Below are 18,943 nucleotides of genomic sequence, written 5' to 3'. Positions count from 1 at the left end.
TCTAAAAGACAGAGTAAGACTGTTAAACGCAAACGCCACATGAGCGGCGAACTGTGATCTAACACCACTCAGTCAACAATTTCATCACGACTGAAGTAAGAGACGAAAAATAAGTCATCACTACATCAGACGGAGCTTGTACCGCAACCAGCCGCCCGACGTGTCGCGGAGTCAATCTTCCACACATGCGGCATACGCCTCATACCCGAAGCGCATTTGATATTGTGGATGCAAGCACTCGCTTGTCGACTTACCCAAATGGCGAAGAGTGCTGATACAAACAAGCACCGAATCCATCACCGGCCGCAGGCGACTGCCAGCGCGATCACTCAGGTAGATTTGCGAGGTCGGTGGTAGAACTCACATACCAACAGAATCCCTCGGGGTTCTGAACAAGATAGTGGTCGGTTACTGTCCATGCTAGTAGGATCAGGCGTTCAGTTCAGCATTAGAACTAAGAGAGAGGAACATCGCCTCATCACGCACCACTTACCAGCAAACTCGACAACTGGCACCGAGAGCTCACTAAAACAAGACGCCTTGTTGGCATGATTTTCAGAATCTCATGTATGAGCTGCATATATTTCCCAGCCTAATCATTCCTAGTATTCAGCTAATTTTATGCAGTGTGGCTAGTAGTGCTCAGTCTCATATGTTCATTATTTTTGCAGCTTCATATGCCTTTTCAGCTTACTTTACCCATCCCTGATGAACACAAAACCAATACCCTGTGGCACCCAAGTCATTCTTCAGAAGAGGCCTTACGAAGAGTATATTCTGCTTGGTTATTTGTAAATTTCCAGTTACTGATATGCGTTGAAATAGCCCACCCATTTCGGGTTATTAATGTGTACGGCCCTGTTTTAGAGTCCTTAAGGTATACTTTTTCCTAGCCAATTCTTTTATAAAGCATTCGGAACGATTTTCAGCAGATATCCTTTAGGTGCCCTACTTTACTGGCAATGGAAAAATTCCCGATGTTAGGAGGCTCGTATTGTGCAGTTATTGAGTCCTCCGATAGTTCCTGCCTGAAAATTCTCCGGAAATACCGAATCCCCCCAAACAACCACCCCGCTCCTCCCCTCCCCTCTGTTTAATCGCTCTTCACTTATTCTCCGTCCCTTGTTTGATCACATCCCCAATACGAACAAATGCAGCTCTGCCATAGGTTATTCCCCGCCATCGCCACTGCCTACTCAAAGAAAGCACCGATTTGTTGGAGTCGATATGAAATTGCTTTAGTCACAAGAAGTTATGCAAACGATGGCCGAGGTTGAGCAGCCCTAGGCACACCGTAGTGAACAATGGTCGGGACTGTTCTCATCGGGTTTAAGGCAATGCCTTGAATGGAGATAGTGACTAGGTTGATTTCACAAGAGTTAGGTATCCAAATGTAGGTCAAAAGTTCGCACAAACAGGCAAACATCACTTAAACATATTGCGACATCTTTATATGATAACAGTCATCTTCGCTCCATACAGATTACTTGATTTAAGACTCCTGAAGAGGACCGTTTGGAATCCTTTGGAAGGCCGTTCGGTGGGAGACAGAGAACAGACAGCGGCCAAACTGATAAAGCCTATGGCAATACAGAAACCGTGAGAAAAAGCATAGGCGCCTTCATCAACATAGCCTAGCAATGTTCGCGGGGCCTTGTCCGAAATAGGACCCAGAGAGGGGTCGTCTGTGGCCAGGAGGGCGAAGATCTCTGCCCTCGCCTCGGGTACGCCACGTGACGTAACCTCAAGCTTCACCTGAAAGACATGGAAGAGTGCTGAATGCAAACCGAAGCGAATGCATCCAGAACTGTTAACAGTAGCAAAGTAGTGGCGCATAAATGCAGAATGCCGTCTAATCCTCCATTGCTGCATTTGCATAACATTATCTATTGATAGAAAGAGTATGTGCGATTGCTATTGTTAAATGAGCGCAATGCATCAACACTATTTGCAAGTGCTACTTGCCGCAGAGCTAAGTTTTCAGTCTAGGACGATGAATGGGACCTTTTACAATGGAGCAATGCTTGTGAAGACGCACCATAACAAGGGCTCTGGGCAGACGAGGGTCGTATCGCGAGAGATGCTCTACGGTGAGGTGTCTGGCTCGTGGATCGCCAGTCAGAAGACGACGCACCACCAAGACTAGCATGGCCTTGTCGCGCAACACGAAAAAGCCGTCTCCTGCGGTCGGAAGTAAGACTGGTTTGAGTAGCTGGAGCCAGTCTTTAGTCATGGGCGCGAAGCAACGAAACTTGATCCGTGCCCTTCGTTTGGCATCACCCGTTAGCCGACTGCTCCGCAAATTATAATATAGGGATCAACGTCACCGCCGCATAAGAACACACCACGTACAAATCTCGAGACTGATACCATGCGCAATGAGATGGGGACGTTTAATAGTTTCAGGCTGATTGGAGAAGCCCTCTATGTAGCCGATTGTGTTGCCAATAATCACTTTTTGTAAGTGATTTTAATATAGCCAAAATTGCTTATGGATTCTTAGCATTCTTTGGTACCACTTTTTCCTTTTTGGTTCGAAAACCCATCACTAACAAAAAAATCACTCTTGTCGAAAAATAGGTGAAAACTCGTTTGATTGTTACTCCATAGGTGGATACGCCATGAACGAAACTAGACGGACTAATGTAAAAAAAGTTCGGAACACCAGAAATTACCCACAATAGCATGAAGAAGTGGGGATCAACTTAAGCGAGCTGCAATACCTCTGAAGTCAGTCATTTCATAATTGACGAGCGGTCTACTAAGAGAAAAAATGATTTTATATAACGGTGTAATTTCAGGTTTGCTAGTGGATTGAAAGTCACTGAGGCAATGAACGTAAATGTCAGCGATCTACTATTTAAAAATAACAGACGAAATAAATCACTGTGGATTGAGATAAGTGCAAAGTCTAGCACACGGTTGAGAATTCGATTTCGATCACAAATAAAACGTCAACTATGGAACGGTTAAATTAATCCACTATTGACTTTATATCCAAAACACGTTTTCACGTTTCGAATAAACATATGTAGCTAATTTGAACCCCTCCTGATAATAATCACAATTGTGTCTACCAAAGTGTGTTACGTCCAACATCCGTCTATAGTAAAGCCTTTGGAACGGATTCAACACTCAGATATACCCACACAAACTGCGTTTTAAAAAAGCCTCTAATTATAATATGCATTAGAAATGAAAATGACGCCGATTAGTAATAGAAATACTTCGACAAGGTCATCACACGAATAAGTTAGGAACAATAACCGTAGTTCACCCGCTGTTGACAACCCACTAACGTCACCGTACCCCTTGGGGTCCCGTTCGACTTTTAGGTGGACCTTTTCATCAGTGACGCAACATGCGGCGGGAGTGTCGGGCCAGAGGACGTAGGGGAAGGCGTCGACGCGACCTGCGGCCTCGGTTGTAAGGCTCGCCCACCGTAGTTGGTCCCGCAAGCCTCCCACGCGTACGCCGCGGTAAGTACAAGCCACCACGAAGTCTCGCGGTGCTGAGGTTTCCACAGGTGGTTCTGTCATTGCTTCTTGAGGTGGTGCCATCCTGGTAGACGGCTTCAGCAGTTGCCTGGGCAGCACCACGTCCCAGCCAATACACTGAGACTTCTGACTCACAAGGCTGGGCGTCCCATTCTGGATCAAGAGGATGGGGATCCCCATCTTAAAAGTGGGAAAAACCAGTAGAAATATATCCTTTCATACCTAGCTAGAGTTTAATAAGTGATCATTTGTTTTTAAACCTGGGGTACCTATCCCTTATTAGGGTTAAGTGATATCCCAAAGTGGTACTTTATTCTAGCTTCTACACCTAGAACGACTTCACTAACAACGGATAAGAATCGGTAATGACGCCTGAGGACAGCGGTTTACAACTAATGAATGATTTAGCCTTAGAGGTACTAGCATGCATCGATCGTGTAGAATTAGTTGCACACAAGTAGGCATTCGCTATAATGTATTTCCATTGTTTGTGTAAGTAACAGCGACAGCAAGAACGCTCGCCTTTCCAGCAAGCTCCTTTGGATTTAACAAACATGAGTCACTGATGGGATTTACTGTAAACTGAAATAGTTGTGACAGAAACAGTTAGGACACTCACGCGGACCAATCTTGCAGAAAGCTCCGGCAAGAGTACCCATACGTGCCGGCTTTGCCTTGCACAAGATAGTTAATTGGAGCACCCAAGACCAGTGAATGACCCTACTCCCTGCGTGAGCAGGCAGGATCTGATTGAGTCTTGGCCACTGACAAACCATATTAGGTACTTCACTTACGGATTACCTATACACAGCTAGCTATATTTAGCCATGCCCGCCCCTATTCAAGCCCGTTGTTTAGCGAGCGGTGTACCGTTTTCATCCACAACTTGGCTTCCCTCTGTCACAACTGGACCTCACCGAGAACGCAAAAGAAACGGAAAATAAGGCTGGAATATGTGTGCTCCCATCCCTAGGGGCGGGAGAAAAAGACCATAAAACATAAGGAAGAAAACAAAAGAAAATGAATGGGACGCAACTAAATGCTGACATAAAATTTGAAAAATTCATAGTGTTACTAAACGACAGAATGTAATTCGACTTCATCATGAAGAGAAGAGGGCCTTACATCAGAAAAACAGCAAGGTTCTGGCGAGGAAAACCATCGAGTAAGAAGAGCGTCGAATTCGACGTCACAGTGATCGAGGAGAAGTTTGGTTAGTTCACTCGAGGTCAAGGATTTGGAGACGAAACCAGGGGCCAGCTGAGTCGTCACTTCGCCCTCTTTTGGTACTTGAATCAGCCAATTCCGGTTGTACAGCTTCAAAAGCGGCCTAAATGTGGACAAGAAAGCATTGTCATGAAGTGGTCTCCACTGTAGAGGCGATCAGCGACGATTGCAATCAACTTGAGTAAGTGGCTCGCCTGTTATGCAGAAAGGGTGCGCAAAGCAGTGCTACGGCGCAGCCAGTGGGAAGGAGACCAGCCTTTTGGTAGGCACATAGAGCTCTCCATAAGGCCCACTCGCCAGTCGTAGAGGTTGAATGGGTCGACGAAGATGGCGGCTTGATGATATCTGCAAGAACTTGATGCGCAAAAGGACCAATGAGTTTCATGCGGCACAGATGCCCAGTGCAGTCGACCAACTTAAGGGATGCTATCGACGCCTCCAAATCGGTGGAGACATAGTCGAGCGAAGTGAACAGCTTCCAAGCATCTGAAGACATACTAGGGTGCAGCCAGAACCATAGAGTGGAACGTCGCTGGCCATGTCCCTATGGATAAAAGTTATCCAACGGAGCGTTGTTTAAAAGTCGGTGCCAAAGTAGATGTTAGCTTAGGCTATGCACCAAGTGAAGTCGTCATCCGTTTTTTATGTCTAGTGTTACAGGTATCATCCGCAAATGTTTTACAAACTGGAGTCAACAAATAACTAGGTTACTTCGGTGTGTGCACAACACTAACCTCCTGAATAGTTGCACTCCATAATATTCGAACGGGGCCAAGAATGGATCGAGAGATATTCGGAAGGCTCGCAACACCCATCGGTTGTTGAGTTGGCATTGCTTCGGAACACAAAAGACCAACCGATTCATGGAAGCCAGTCGAAGGGGAGGCATCCGATGGAAGATCGATGCCAATGCTGGACACAAAGAAGGGGAGCGTCGTCTCTGCGACACACAGTCTTAGGAGGTTAAAGGGTCCAGACACAGAGAAGCAGCTCAAGTAGCCGTGGTCCAGCAGCATGCATCGACTGAAAGGAAAGAATGTTGACATCACTAGTGTCGTCTGTACCGCTGTCTCAAACAGGGGTAGCTGATGACTTTGTTTGCTTACTTGGTGGCATTATTTCTGATGATGTGAGGTAACAAACCCAAAGGGAAATGGTTTGAATTAATCGCACGATGATGAAGCCTGCCTTCAATATATAAGAATAGGGTCTGTCATTTTTTGATTTAAATTACGTGCCTCAAAGAAACACATAAAAACATTGGAGTAAAACATCAAATAGTTATGTGGTGGAGAACACTACCCGTCGTGTGCCAGCAATTAGACCTAAAAAATAACCCCATTAAAAGCATTTGTCTATTCAAATTCAGAAAAATGGGTAGAGGTAAATAGAGACAAGAGTGGAGACGCACTCGGTGGTGGCTCGTTGGAGGGCTTTGAACATCTTGTCTGTTGGGGCAAAAGGCAGACGCCAGCCCCAGTTCTGCACCACGTGGAATCGCTTGGCGTGCCAGAGGGCAGTAGGGATCCAGCGCGTTCGACCCTCGCCCGCTCCTTCACCCGTGGGTGGAAGGACGCACCGCGTTGCCAATGCCATCAGTCGCTGCGACCGCCGCCGGTAGCGCCTACACCGCTTCGCCTGCTTCACCAGTTTCTGGCTCATCTGCAATTACGCAACACTTTTATGTCAGTTTTCGATGGACATGATGACGATGTCGTGTAAATGATGGTCCTTCAAGCTCGAACCAAATTGGGATCTGGATGGCACCTGAAATAATTGTAATACGTAAAACGATTAAATTAATCGAATTTGACTATGGTATTACAAAATGGCAACTTCTGCGCGAAAATTCAGCCACTAATGTGAATACACAAAAATTCCACGTCATTGGCGGCGTTGTCGTACCTATATTCCCCTTCCACCATTCAAAGAATTGAAATCAAGGTGGGGTCCATAGATAATAGAAGCGCTATATCTGAACGTCAGTTGCTCCAGGTATAAGAATGTAAAGCCATAGATTAGCGTGTATAGTACATAACTATACATGAGAGAAAAACTGACAGCCTGAGCTAATCCATGATGAAGACGTCGGGGAAGGCGGTGGATCTGATGGCTGGCGGCGCGTCTGCGGAGGCGGACAGGCAAGCGCTGGAGAGGGGCGATGGCACGCGCAGTGGCGAGGTGCACGGAAGCTTCGCAGGCCATCATTTCTGCAGAGCGCGCCGCCAATAGACGAAGCACATCCACGTTGAGGGCGACTGCCTCACTGTCACCATTGTTAGGGTCTAAGTTGCAATCGACAGTGCTGCCGGAACTCATCTGGTTCGGAGATCAAGCGACCTAAATGGAGTGAGGAAATAAACTTGGGTTCGCTACTAGCTTAATATGCTAATTTCAGCACCGGCCACATGCAAGTCAAATACAGTCCCATTAGAGTCAACCTTTTGGGTAGTTCCTGAGAAAAAGAATAAGTACCATGAGTCCTTTACAAGTCATCAAACTTTATTGTGGGACGTTTAGTAAGAATAAACTAGGAAAACATTGAACATAAAGACGCTAAAATTGTAATTAGAAATCTTCGACAAGTTTTCAATCAAGCGAATGCATCATTTGCGCATAAAAAAAGACTGTTCAATTTTCGTCAGAACTGCCTCAAGTATACGCACACGAAAATCAAGACATAAGTAATCACTAGACATTAATAACCTTAAATCTGGTGCAAAATGTAGATTCAGTTCCTCTATCAGAGCTAATAATGCTTGCTAAACTTATTGGACTTCACACCCTCCTGATATCCACAGGCACTCCAAATCTCTATAACGCCATTAAAATGCCCTAACGACAGTCTTTACTAGAGCAAGCACTTTGAAAACCGTCGTAAATTTTGCGCACACATACGCAAACGCGAGCACCCACTCGGTAAGTGCGAAACACGCATGCATGGAAAGAGAAGAGTTTAGACAAGGCAACGCCTACTTCACGTGTGCGTGGAGCATACATTATCAAGTACAGTTCTTTTGGAGGCAAAGGGAGGGAGGGAGGTAGGTAAGCAAGAGGACTCCATCCTTGGGGACAAACAGGATTGATCATAAAAAGAACGTCGGTGATGAACCGGGGGCACAAAGAGTAAAGGGAAAGGGGGATAAACGTTAATTAATCCAGGAAAGACAGTACGCGATGCCCTTGTCGCCCCTCAAAACATGCCGAAGCCCTTTGAGTAGGTGATTGCCACTCGTAGACAGCGCTCTAGTTTCTCCTTACTCGAGTACTCCGGCAACAAAAGAACGTTGAAACAAGTGTGAGCTGTCGGTAGTCTGGGCACAGAAATGAGGTGAATCAAATTCACAAATTCGTATTTTACCGATTTTCTTGAAGTACATTCGAAGAGAGATGAAGTGAGTAAATACAAAAAAATTATGCAACTGGTATACATAAAACAACCATGTGACATCGCCCGTGCTAAAGCGCCAGCGTCCAAATGGCTAAAGGTTCCGCATAAAGAGTTATTAGAAGTTTCGATATAACTCACAATGAAAGTGGAATGGAAGGTCACTTTACATGCTAACAAGAATGTCAATGCATGTAAGATGTGTACACAAGCGAGTTTCATGACCAACGACTTACCTGTCCGAATCGGGACCTTGCCTGGCGATGACGAATTTCATGCGCGACATGCCGCCGACGGGGATGCGGTCGGTGCCGGTGGTAAACTGAAGGAGCTTACGCTGCTCCTCCTCCGTCATGGCGTGCACCACCGACCAGAACTGGCGGATCACAATCGTCTCCGCGCTGTAGTCGCCCTCGTACTCTGTCACGCGTTCCAACTCACCAAAGTCGTAGTGCTAACACACATCAGAAATGCAATTTTTGCTTATTTGTACAGCACTGGCGTGGCATTAAAATTTTCCGTATTAGCTCTTGTCTACACAAACCACCAGGCGTGCATTTCGGAGAGCGAGCTCATTTAATCGACTCCGTAAGGACTACTAAAGAACTGAACACCGAGATTGCGCAATTAGGATGATTACACATATTGCCTTGTTGAATATGGACTACTAAAAGTTTCAATAAGATAATTTTAATTCGCTCTACCGAGAGATCTCTATAGGCATAATTCACTGTCCCATCTGGCATTCCACAAACAAAGAAGTTCCTCAATGTATGGAGAGAAACGGAGCTAAATCAAGTACCGTTAAGTTGCTTTTATGCTGTGCCACCATGGTTACTATCATAACTAGCGAAAAGTAAGGCAACTAGATCTTTTGAAACCTAAAAACCATAAATCGGGTCTAAGATTGTAAAGAAAGAGTGCCTTTTCTTAAAAATACGGTACGTACTTGACTTCCGAGCAAGAGGAGCTCAATCTCAAAGGGCGAAAAAAGATGGAACAGTGGCGTGTCTCCTACAACGGACAGGAAGCCCCTCCGGAAGGCAGTGAACTGTTTCTTTACTGAGGTGTTGAGTAGAAAATCAATTGTTCGGTCAATGAATTCCTGCGACAAAAAATGCAAAAATTTAAGGCCATTTTTAAGTAAGATGCCAAGGTGAAAATCACATAAGTCTTCGTGATCACATGACCATCACGAGCACCATCACTGTTAGTTAAAACATGTTACTTAGCTATTGCCGAGTTTTCAAACTAATGTTGAAATCAATGCAAAAAAGGAAACTTGGTAAGAAAAGGAGCCTGAGCTGGACCAGAACACCAGGAAACATGGAAATAATATTTGATAGCAGAAACCCAAGAACCATATGACAATTACACTTTGAAAATATTAAGTGCTATAACAAGAGCACAGCAAGGATTGGATTCTTTAGGAAAGCTACGTTATGAAACATGTCGGTCTAAATGCAACTTTCTGCTGATATATAAAAAAAAATTCGAGGCTTTACGCCGACCAGCAGGTCCACTGAGAAACGGAAGGGACAACAGGCATTGTAAAAAGTTACGGATTGTAAACAGCGAACAAGGAAGATAATTTATGGTGAGCGAGGTTTAAAAATTGGGAACGCAGACAGAGAAAAGGGGAGCCACGTACCTGGCGATTGTCGATAGTGACGGGTTTGGATGTGCCGTCGGGAACCAACTCGTGGGTCACCACCTGACCGAACATATCTGAGTAGGTGACCACAAAGTTGAGGCAGTGATCATCCTCAAAGTTATCTCCATCATATTTCAGCAGCGCCTTAATCAGATGAAACAAACTAGCCATTTAACGAGACGCCTAATTTCAGTATGTTAACATAACATACGGAGTTACAAACACAGGAGTATCAGGCCAGATATTTAACTCTACTATTCCTTCGCTATTTCGCTTAGCCCTTAAAAACGCCTTTAAAGAGTGATAGTCCCTATCGGCCAAATATAGAATTTTCACCTCGACCGCAAATTGCGTATAGGAAGTAGGAGGTAACACATAGTAGTAAAGGCTACAGAAGAATATTACGACTAAAGTAAATTATAATAAAAACTAAGAGCTAATTAAGTTGATTGGGGTGAAATTAGAGTCTTTTATTGGTCTCTATTGACAAAAAGTGTATCTCAGTTACACACCATAGGTGAAGCAAGAGCAGCATCAAACGACAAAAAATATACCTTACAAGCGAAACTCGAAGACAGTACTCCCTAAAGCACTCAGTACAGTTTAATTAATTAATCAATCAATATGAAGGCAAAAAAGTTTTTCGACTTCCCTTCAGTGGATGTTACAGCGCAGTATGGAGGATAAAAGCATTACGATGTAGAAGACAGAAGTTCGCGAGAAATTAGCACAAGCTTAAACTTTGGCTGATTCAACAGAATATAGCTTGGAAATAAAATTAAAAGTTATCAAGTGTAAAGGCGTCCAAATCACTGGTAGATTTCGGTCTTATCCTGATAGTGGTATGGTATTGGTAAAGCGACCAATCAGCATGATGCTAGTAAGACGCGTGGGATCAGTTTGCATAGATCAAACAGACACTGAACACATGAAAGACAAATAGCCAAATAAATTAAGCTATTCAAATCCTTAAGCAAATGGGAAGTAGCAATCTTGAGAAAGTAGAAAACCTAAATACATTCATTTGTATTTAATTGAACTTACTTATTTCACCAAATAAATCCAAAGTTTTATGTGCTTTTGGAATTCAAGCATGACATTAAAACTCATTTCAACAGAATAAAATTCTGTGTACTATTACATAGCAAAAATTAAAAGCAAAAGAAAACTACAAGGATACGTAGATATCGGAAGCATTAGCAGCGTTAACTGAATCGGAATTAAACGGTACTAGTACTCAAAAGGCACGAGGTTACGAATATGCATGACCCCAAAAGTGACAAGCCATTTAACCACGATCGATTACAACGATGGAAAAAAGGCCATGAGAGAGGATGGCAGTGAGTATTACCTGTAGACCGTGTGCCAGAGCGGGCCATCCGTCCTCAAGGTCCTCCAATCCAGAGGCAAGCTTTCCACAGAGCTTGCGGAAGAGCACCGCAGGGAAGTGTACATCAAGGATGACATTGTTGTAGATGGCTAGACCCAAAATGGTCCCAATCAAGCAGTACTCCCGCTCCAATTCCTCTGCCAGAGGACTACGATTAAACCAAAAGCACTCCGACTCATTCTCGTAAACAAACATGCCTACAAGAAGAAACACGGTAAATCTGGCTTCCTTCACAAAATAGACAAAAACAGTCATCAGTGTTGTAATTATGATTCACATGGGAGCAAGACTTGATAGAGGGGATCTGGGAAGAAAACCAGGTTTATTAAACTTTAAAAACTGTCAGCATCACGAAAATGCACTCCTAAGAGAAATGTAGGTGTTGTGTTTGTTCAGCATGGCAATGTGAATTTATGAAATTTTCCTGTGTACAAGAATTTGCCCACCTATAGCCGACACAGCACCTCTCACAAGGAATAAATTTGCCCCAAAATTCGCACCTGATTTAATTTGATCCTAAGTGAAAATTACCGAGGGAGTGAATGATGGGACTTTGGAAAACTAGATGCTATCTGGTTTTTTCTCCGAGTACATTTTATGGTACTTATTTAAATTGCATATCCTTCTGAATAATAAAGCATAGTTTCAGGAAAGATGGAAAGAGCCGAGAACAGACCGTAGTCCGGATTGAAAATGCGTTCCACGATGAGTTGGAAAAACTCCTTACTGAGACCACCCTCATCAATTCCCTGTTCGCCATCAAATTCAACGTAGAGTTGTTTTTTCAAATCCCCCACGGCTTCCATTCGAGTTAGTTCTAACTAAACAATTAAAAGTTAAAAACGATTCTATAAATGCACAGCGAAAAACCAAAATACAAATTAAATTTCACTATAATTGTCGCTGGCATTGTAATGTTATCTTTAGTAATATCTTTCGTTTTCTAGGTATTACTTTTAAAGCGAGTGAAATTGCCTGGAATTTCCTGTGGAAAAACGAAAAATGGCAAATAAATAATCCGTATTGTGACCCATTAAAACTAGAACTTTTCAGACTATTTAATCAAGAAACATTGAATAAAAATAGGTCTTGAGACAACTCCCTGGTTTGTTGACTTAGAAGGGTACCGTTGAAGCCAACCATCGAATTGGATGGGGGAGGGGGCAATAATAACCCAAAGAGAACCAAAAGAAGGAAGTGAGCCTACCGCAATCAGAGCGTCCTCTACAACACGTTCTCGGTTGACACAAATTTTGAAGTAGGGCATCTCGAGGGCGGCGTCAGGGGTTGAGGTGGCAAAGAGAGCGTGAAGGATAGCACCGCGACGTTCCTGTAGCATGTTCAGCCGATTGTCGTAATAGAGTTGGGTGCTCTTCGTCGTGGTCTGCAGCATGAAGGGCAACTCCATAAAGGAGAGTTTCTCCGGCCATCCCGACCTCTGCGAACGGAAGTTGGCAAAATCCTTCTCCACCTATAGGAAAACAGTAGAGTTCAGAAGGGTTTGATTAGCAAGTTTCGTGATCTCGAAAGCAACTAGCTAGATTTTATTCCTAACACCAATTGGTAAAAAGTGGAGCTTAAAAGCAGCAATTGGTTAAGAGTTCTAGGCATTCTTTGCATGGGTTCTAGGTGACAGCAAAGAGGCACATAGTGTTCGCTAATAACTAAAATACCAATTTACAATGCGTGTCACCAGAAGCCCTGTTCCTGAAAATAAACTTAACTCACGCATCCCAAAAGTCGTCTAATTGAATTAAACAGAATAACCTGGCATATGCTGTCCTTTTTACAGTGATACATTCCGCTTTATAATCAAAATATACATGGGATAAGCATTAATTATTTGGTTTGCTTGGTTCATGGATCATTGCAGACATGCATGCTGAGGAAAGATTCAGGATAATTGACTTTAGGTTAAAAGGGTGACATCGAGCAGACATATCAATGGTGGGCAAATGGAGGGGCTCACAACTACCACCAAGTCATAAATCCACCGAATAACTAAAACTTTGCCTATCACATTTAGAGAATCTAACAAGGATGGAAACGTACCACAATAAACTCATTTAGCGTTTCGTTGATAAATTCTTTTGGAGGAATAAGAGGGTGGCGACAATCGTTTGGAGAAATGCCCAAAATGGTGCCCAGCGGATCTTTACGCAAAATCGCTCTTTCTGTCTAAAATAGTAAATTGAAATAAACAAACATACTTTTAAAAATCCGGGCTTTCCAGCTAGTCGGTAAGCTGTTTGTGAAAAATTTGACTAGCTTTGAAATCTTACTATTAATCCAATCAGTCACGCTGTCTTCTAAAGAACCGGTCAAGAATAAATCCGATTAAACGATAGAAGAAATGGCAAAAACGGCCGAGCAGTAAATTGCATAAGTTTAAAAAAAGCATAAGAATATAAGTCAGCAGGCAAAGCGAGGGCCAACTGACACGGAAAGAAGAGGAGGGAGGGGATACAGAAGACTCTCCCTGGATATCTTCGGAATCCGAGGCCTCCCGAGCGAGTTGTTCGGGAGGGTCACAGCCCCCTGCCAACAGGGAAGCGTAGAAGACAATACGAATGACACGAGCAGCGTCACAGATGACCCGATCGTCGTTGGGTGCAGGTGCGTCCTCGAGATCGCTAGCAGTAAGGGTGGGGGGTGGCTCAAGGGCGAGGCAGCGCAGAGTGATCTGCTGCATGAGGATGCGATGCAAGTCGAGCAGCCAGTAAGTGACCGTTGCTGCCTCGGATCTAACCTCAATTGGAGCCGTGGATCGCTGAGACATCGCATACTCCGCCCAGGTGCGACAGAGACGTGCTTGTGTTGCCATTGGGAGAGATACCGTCAGGTGACACAGATGAGGCAGAATGGGCTAAAACACGAACATCCAAATCCATCAGGCCTAACTGTGCAAAAGTATAAGCTAATGCAGTGGCAACTGACATTACCTACCATAAAATGTTTAAGAAACCCAGAACTGTTTACAAGTCAAGTGCTGGGCAGTTTATTTTGCGAGGGCACCCCAAACACGAACAAACTGAATTATTGGTTCGAGACCAGCTAGATCAAACGATAAAAAGGCTTTATGCTGATGTTAATTTCAGACCTATAAATGCAAACCCCATTTTATTGTAATGCGTGCAATCAATGTAAATGAATTCAGCTTTGCGAAATGAATGCACACTGAGATCATTATATCCGTGTTACAAAAGTCTACTGCACCCTAAATTTCTATTAAATAAGTCATCAAAAAATGAACCTTACGATGATGCAAACAAAATTTGAACGGAGTTACAGAAGAAGTAATATAGTATGGAGGAGATACAAACCTCGAAGTGGAGGGGGTCAGTGACAAGTGGGCAGGCATAGATGGTGGCGAAGAGATTCACCATGCGCTGCTGCAATTTGTCCGCCTCCCCATCAGGAGAAGGATTCAATTCCTCTAGCAGGGCGAGATAGGGGTCTGTGCTAGCACCAGAGGAAGATGGGAAGGGGTAGATGCGAAAGCATCTGCGCAGTGTAACAATCAATTGTCGTCGGATGAGGTGAGCAAGCGTGTCCTCGATGTTCACGGTCTTTGGAGGTCGTTCAAGAAGGAGGTTGTATGCCTCACGAGCCTCGTCTATGTCTACTGGGACTGCAGGATCGGATTCAGTGTTGAGGAAGGGTGGAAACGCATTTGAATCAGACCCAGACTTGCGCTTGTGAGTACGAGCTGATTCTGTGGCTGAAACTGATGCGAATAAGTCAGGTTTCAGCAACAGCTGTTATTCATTAGTAAAATCATTTGTTTGACGAGTTTTATTTTTTCCAAAAATGCACCACGATTCAAACATAATAAAGTCCTATGATATAATTAGGCAATTAAGATATAAAAACAATTGGAACGAATGCGAAACCCTAAACGATCCTTTTGTAGTGGCAGGTCAGATGCTACCACGAACTCAGCAACTGATGAAGAAATGGATAAGCGAGGGAATAATCTAGGCGCGTACCTGATTTGTAATGCGACAAAAAAGAGCTCGTTGCAGGCAACGACAGCATCTCGACATCGGTAGATTCGCTCTCCAGAGGGAAGGAATTGGCGAGAGCGGTGAGGGATGTGAAGACTTCCTCAAGAAGCAGTCTGATGGGGGTCCAGTTGCCCTCCGACTCGCAGTTTTCTACGCATTCCCGTACCTCAGACAGTCTGAGGCCCTTCACACGCTTTCCTATGATGCTCGCTGCTGAAGGTAAGTCAATGTCTTCCCCGCCATCGTCAGGTTTGTGATTGGACTTCTTCATAATGCTGTCCAGCAACCCCAGAAAATAGCTGTGCTGAGAGGAATCCGCGTTGTCACCGCTTTCTGTCGCCGTAGACGTCACTGAATTAAAAGGGACAAATAGTGAATACCGAATGACTTTAGCTGTGATTCGAAAAATATCTTTAAGAGGCACTGAAAGATGGCAGAGACTCAAGCACAAAACCAGATGAGTTTACAACTGACTATCTGGAAATGCCTAGGTAGAGATTTAAAGTAGCACGGGAAAATATTCTAGATCAACAAATCGTGAACAATAAGCTGCACAGATTAACCACCGCTAGGTAAACACATAATAGCTGACCACCAGACTAATTTAATAAATTTACGGAGGTGTATGCAATAATCAGGCCAATTTAAATCCCAAAAATATGCTTGGACGTCGTTTGTTTTCTCCCAGTAAGCGAAACAACTTTGGTGGAATCGAAAAGTCTGTAAGAACGCGGATTCCTCGTTGTACCTTGAAGTTCAATAGCAAGGATGAAACTAGTGAAAGCAATAACCACTGCTCAGAACCCACGATCTATTTACTCAAGATGGTCGATTAGGTGAAATTTGATACCCATAAACTATACTTTAGGGAGAAACGCGGATAAATTGAATCCATGCAACTACCAATAGCGCGAGAAATTCTGTAGTACCGATTTGGTATAGTAATTCACGGATAAGCAAAGGTAAAAGTAAAAAAAGAAGCCCAAAACCACGCACCACTCTCGAGAAATGGGACTTCTGAGGAGGTAGGTGGCGAACTACCGGAAATATGAAGAAGAAAACGACTCAGACCAGGAGAAATTTCACTAATTGAGGAGGTAGGTGTAGAACCTTCCAATGCATCCTGTATCTCCCCATCTCCTTCCCTTCCTTCGTCTGATTCCTCACCTTCCATCTTTTCCTGACCCTGGCGGAGAGGGGAATCAGATGCTAGAGACAAATGCTCCGACACCTGAGTGCTCTCGGGATTTATCGCTAAATCCCTACGTTGGTCCGGTTGATGCTAAGCATGAAAGGATGAAATGAGCCCAAGAACTTAAAAGATTCACAAAAGATGAAGGTTTGCATACCGGAAGTAAAAGCAAAATTAAGGTGGCCGATTGGTGTTTACTTAAGCATTGTATTGATGTGGTGGAAAGGAGTCGAAAAATGACCTAACAGCGGGGTCGAAAAAGTAAAAATTGACGTCAATTATTGAGAACAGTTTAATGAGGAACATTCAAATAATTCACGAGACCACTTTTCATTATTACAAAAGGCAAAATTACGCCATTAAGGCTAGATGAAAGCAGCAAACAATATGCCTTGGATGGCTCGAAAATCCTGGTATAAAGAGAATAATGAAAACGTACACAAGAATCAATGTGGTTGGATTTTGGGGTGGAGTTCTTTCGGTGCTCTGTGGAATCCATTGAAGCGGGAGAATGAGCAAAACACATTGGTTCAGAATCTCTGAGAAGTCTGAGTGCTAAGGCAGCAGCATGGTTATTATCAAGCCCACGGTGAGCGAAGTTGGAGGAAGAAGCACAATTCTGATTCGTGCATGCAGCATCCCCACAACCGACAGTCAGTTGGTTAAAATAATGGCGAATACGCTCTTGAATCACAGCCTGGTGATTGGACTCTTCCCTTTAAAAAAGACAAAGAAATTGCACGAGTTTGAAGACGCTGTTGTAATGCGGAAATGGTAGTGAATCTAGGTTCCCTTAGGTGCAAATTCGGTCCCATCAGGTTGGGCTATGAAGAAATGGGCGAAAAAAACATGCCAGATGCTAAGAACAGATCGCAGAATAGGCAAGCCAAAAGGGAAATTCGGGGTAGATGCATTACTAGAAAATGTGTCTGACAAAGTCTACAATACCAAAGGATCAACTAAAACGGCTAATCACAACGTAAAAGCACATAAGTTAGATGTCAGTTCTTTGTGCCTTAAGCAGGTGCGTGCTAGAAACATAAACTAAATTATTTTAAATACTTACATTGTACACTATTTAGGGGCCCCGATATCAATATATACTAAAAACGGATCTCAATTGAGACCCCACAACACCAACAACTCGGTGATTGGTGTAATTTAGTGACTTTGAAACGGAGCCAATTTGCAATCAGCTCAAGAATACAAACAAAGACTTTCCCATGTAACTCAAAAACTACATCAAATAAGTAGCAATGTTTTTGGGAAAACCTGCATATTTATTACACAGGTTATACGTTTGCGCCCTAAGGGAGTCAGAAGATATGCTGCTCATGCAACATGTGTACGATACACGGTAGGGCCTATGGCTACTAGCATGGCCTGAATGCTAGCCCATATGGCGAACTTCCAATGACGGAAAATTAAATTGGGTTTTTTATCAAGGCTATGATATTAAAGTATTACACAGTCCTTCTGCTCTTTTCCGCTTTGCCCTTGGCACTTCCCTAAACTAACCTCTCGCATCAGCCTTTACAACGTAACCGGCGCCGTACGAAAAGCAACCAAGGACCAGTCGCGCCAGTCATCAAAGTTTCATGCAATTAGAAAAAAACTTGACAGCAATGTGGTGTTTTCTCCTGCCAATTCAGCTGGATCAACATTCCCGTCTTATATGGAAATTGGATTGGGGCGGGAAAACTGCACCAATCATCACGCGTGTCCATAACTTAACGTAGGTGCAATGGCCCAGGAGCAGATTTGCCACAACTCACGAGGTTAGGCTTTCTCTTCTGTTCCTTTGCCACCCTGTTCTCACTTCAGAGCCACTCAGACATACCTATCAAGGTTCTGTCAGTCACTTGATAGATGAGGTGTTGCAGGTTTGCTTTATCGATGCCTTAATGCAGACCAGCGTAGGTAACTCCGTAATGGGGTATTTGTAGGAAATTTGTAGCTGAGACGCATTACATAGCAGCAGGGATCAGGGCAGATATTCTTTTACGCCAAGTTTGCTTTCCACAGCCGCCATTGTAGCGTTCTTGGAGTTTCCTAATTGAAAAGATATACTACTTAAAAATTTGATTATTTGGCTCCCTGTTTGGGTAAAGGGCCACTTGATGTCTTGGCCATTGTACCTTCACCGGGTGGTCTGGCCCCCGAGCCATGTGAGTAGCCCCGACCCGTACTCTATGTTGAATGCATATGTTCCGCCCGAGTCTCATGTCTATTTTTATCTTCGGGAGAGGTTCAAGAGGCTACAGCTACTCAGGTAGAATATGTATTATTGGCACACGGTATGGTTTGGGTTTACTGGCACGGCCCAGAGGCCAACCCGCGAGCCAAGGAGCTATGGTGAAGCAAAAAATTGTCCCTTTATTAAAGTTGAGTTAAACAAACTAGCAACGCATTGCATTTACCCTTTGATCCAGCTCGAACTACCTGTAGTAGTCATGCTTCCGCACAATGCAGACGCTATTCAGCAAAACACATAAGTAGCATTAGTGAGCGAGAGTAGAATTGGGAGATTCGCAGAGCATTGGTAATATAAATCCCATAATGTAATGATTTGATTTCTTTGGACTGTG

At 43.8% G+C, this 18,943-nt stretch overlaps 1 protein-coding gene across 1 annotated transcript; it reads right to left on the bottom strand. All coding sequences in view use genetic code 11, as the record gives it.

Annotated features, from left to right (window-relative positions):
- Positions 1-171: 171 nt before the first annotated feature.
- EGR_05775 (Ubiquitin-protein ligase E3A) lies at positions 172-18,810 on the bottom strand (the record flags this gene model as incomplete). Its single annotated transcript, XM_024495024.1, has 23 exons — positions 172-359; positions 1,488-1,755; positions 2,039-2,181; positions 3,278-3,677; positions 4,623-4,827; positions 5,018-5,268; positions 5,459-5,747; positions 6,136-6,386; positions 6,786-7,043; positions 7,957-8,038; positions 8,349-8,566; positions 9,062-9,217; positions 9,764-9,910; positions 11,118-11,353; positions 11,833-11,977; positions 12,364-12,627; positions 13,209-13,334; positions 13,597-14,022; positions 14,480-14,883; positions 15,146-15,514; positions 16,160-16,445; positions 16,795-17,071; positions 18,776-18,810. The coding sequence occupies 23 exons, from the start codon at positions 18,808-18,810 to the stop codon at positions 172-174; spliced, it is 5,424 nt and encodes a 1,807-aa protein (XP_024350617.1).
- Positions 18,811-18,943: the final 133 nt, after the last annotated feature.

Source organism: Echinococcus granulosus (genome assembly GCF_000524195.1).
Source record: "Echinococcus granulosus chromosome Unknown EG_S00045, whole genome shotgun sequence".
In the NCBI taxonomy this organism is placed as follows: Eukaryota; Metazoa; Platyhelminthes; class Cestoda; order Cyclophyllidea; family Taeniidae; genus Echinococcus; species Echinococcus granulosus.
This window is presented reverse-complemented; position numbering and strand designations above follow the sequence as displayed.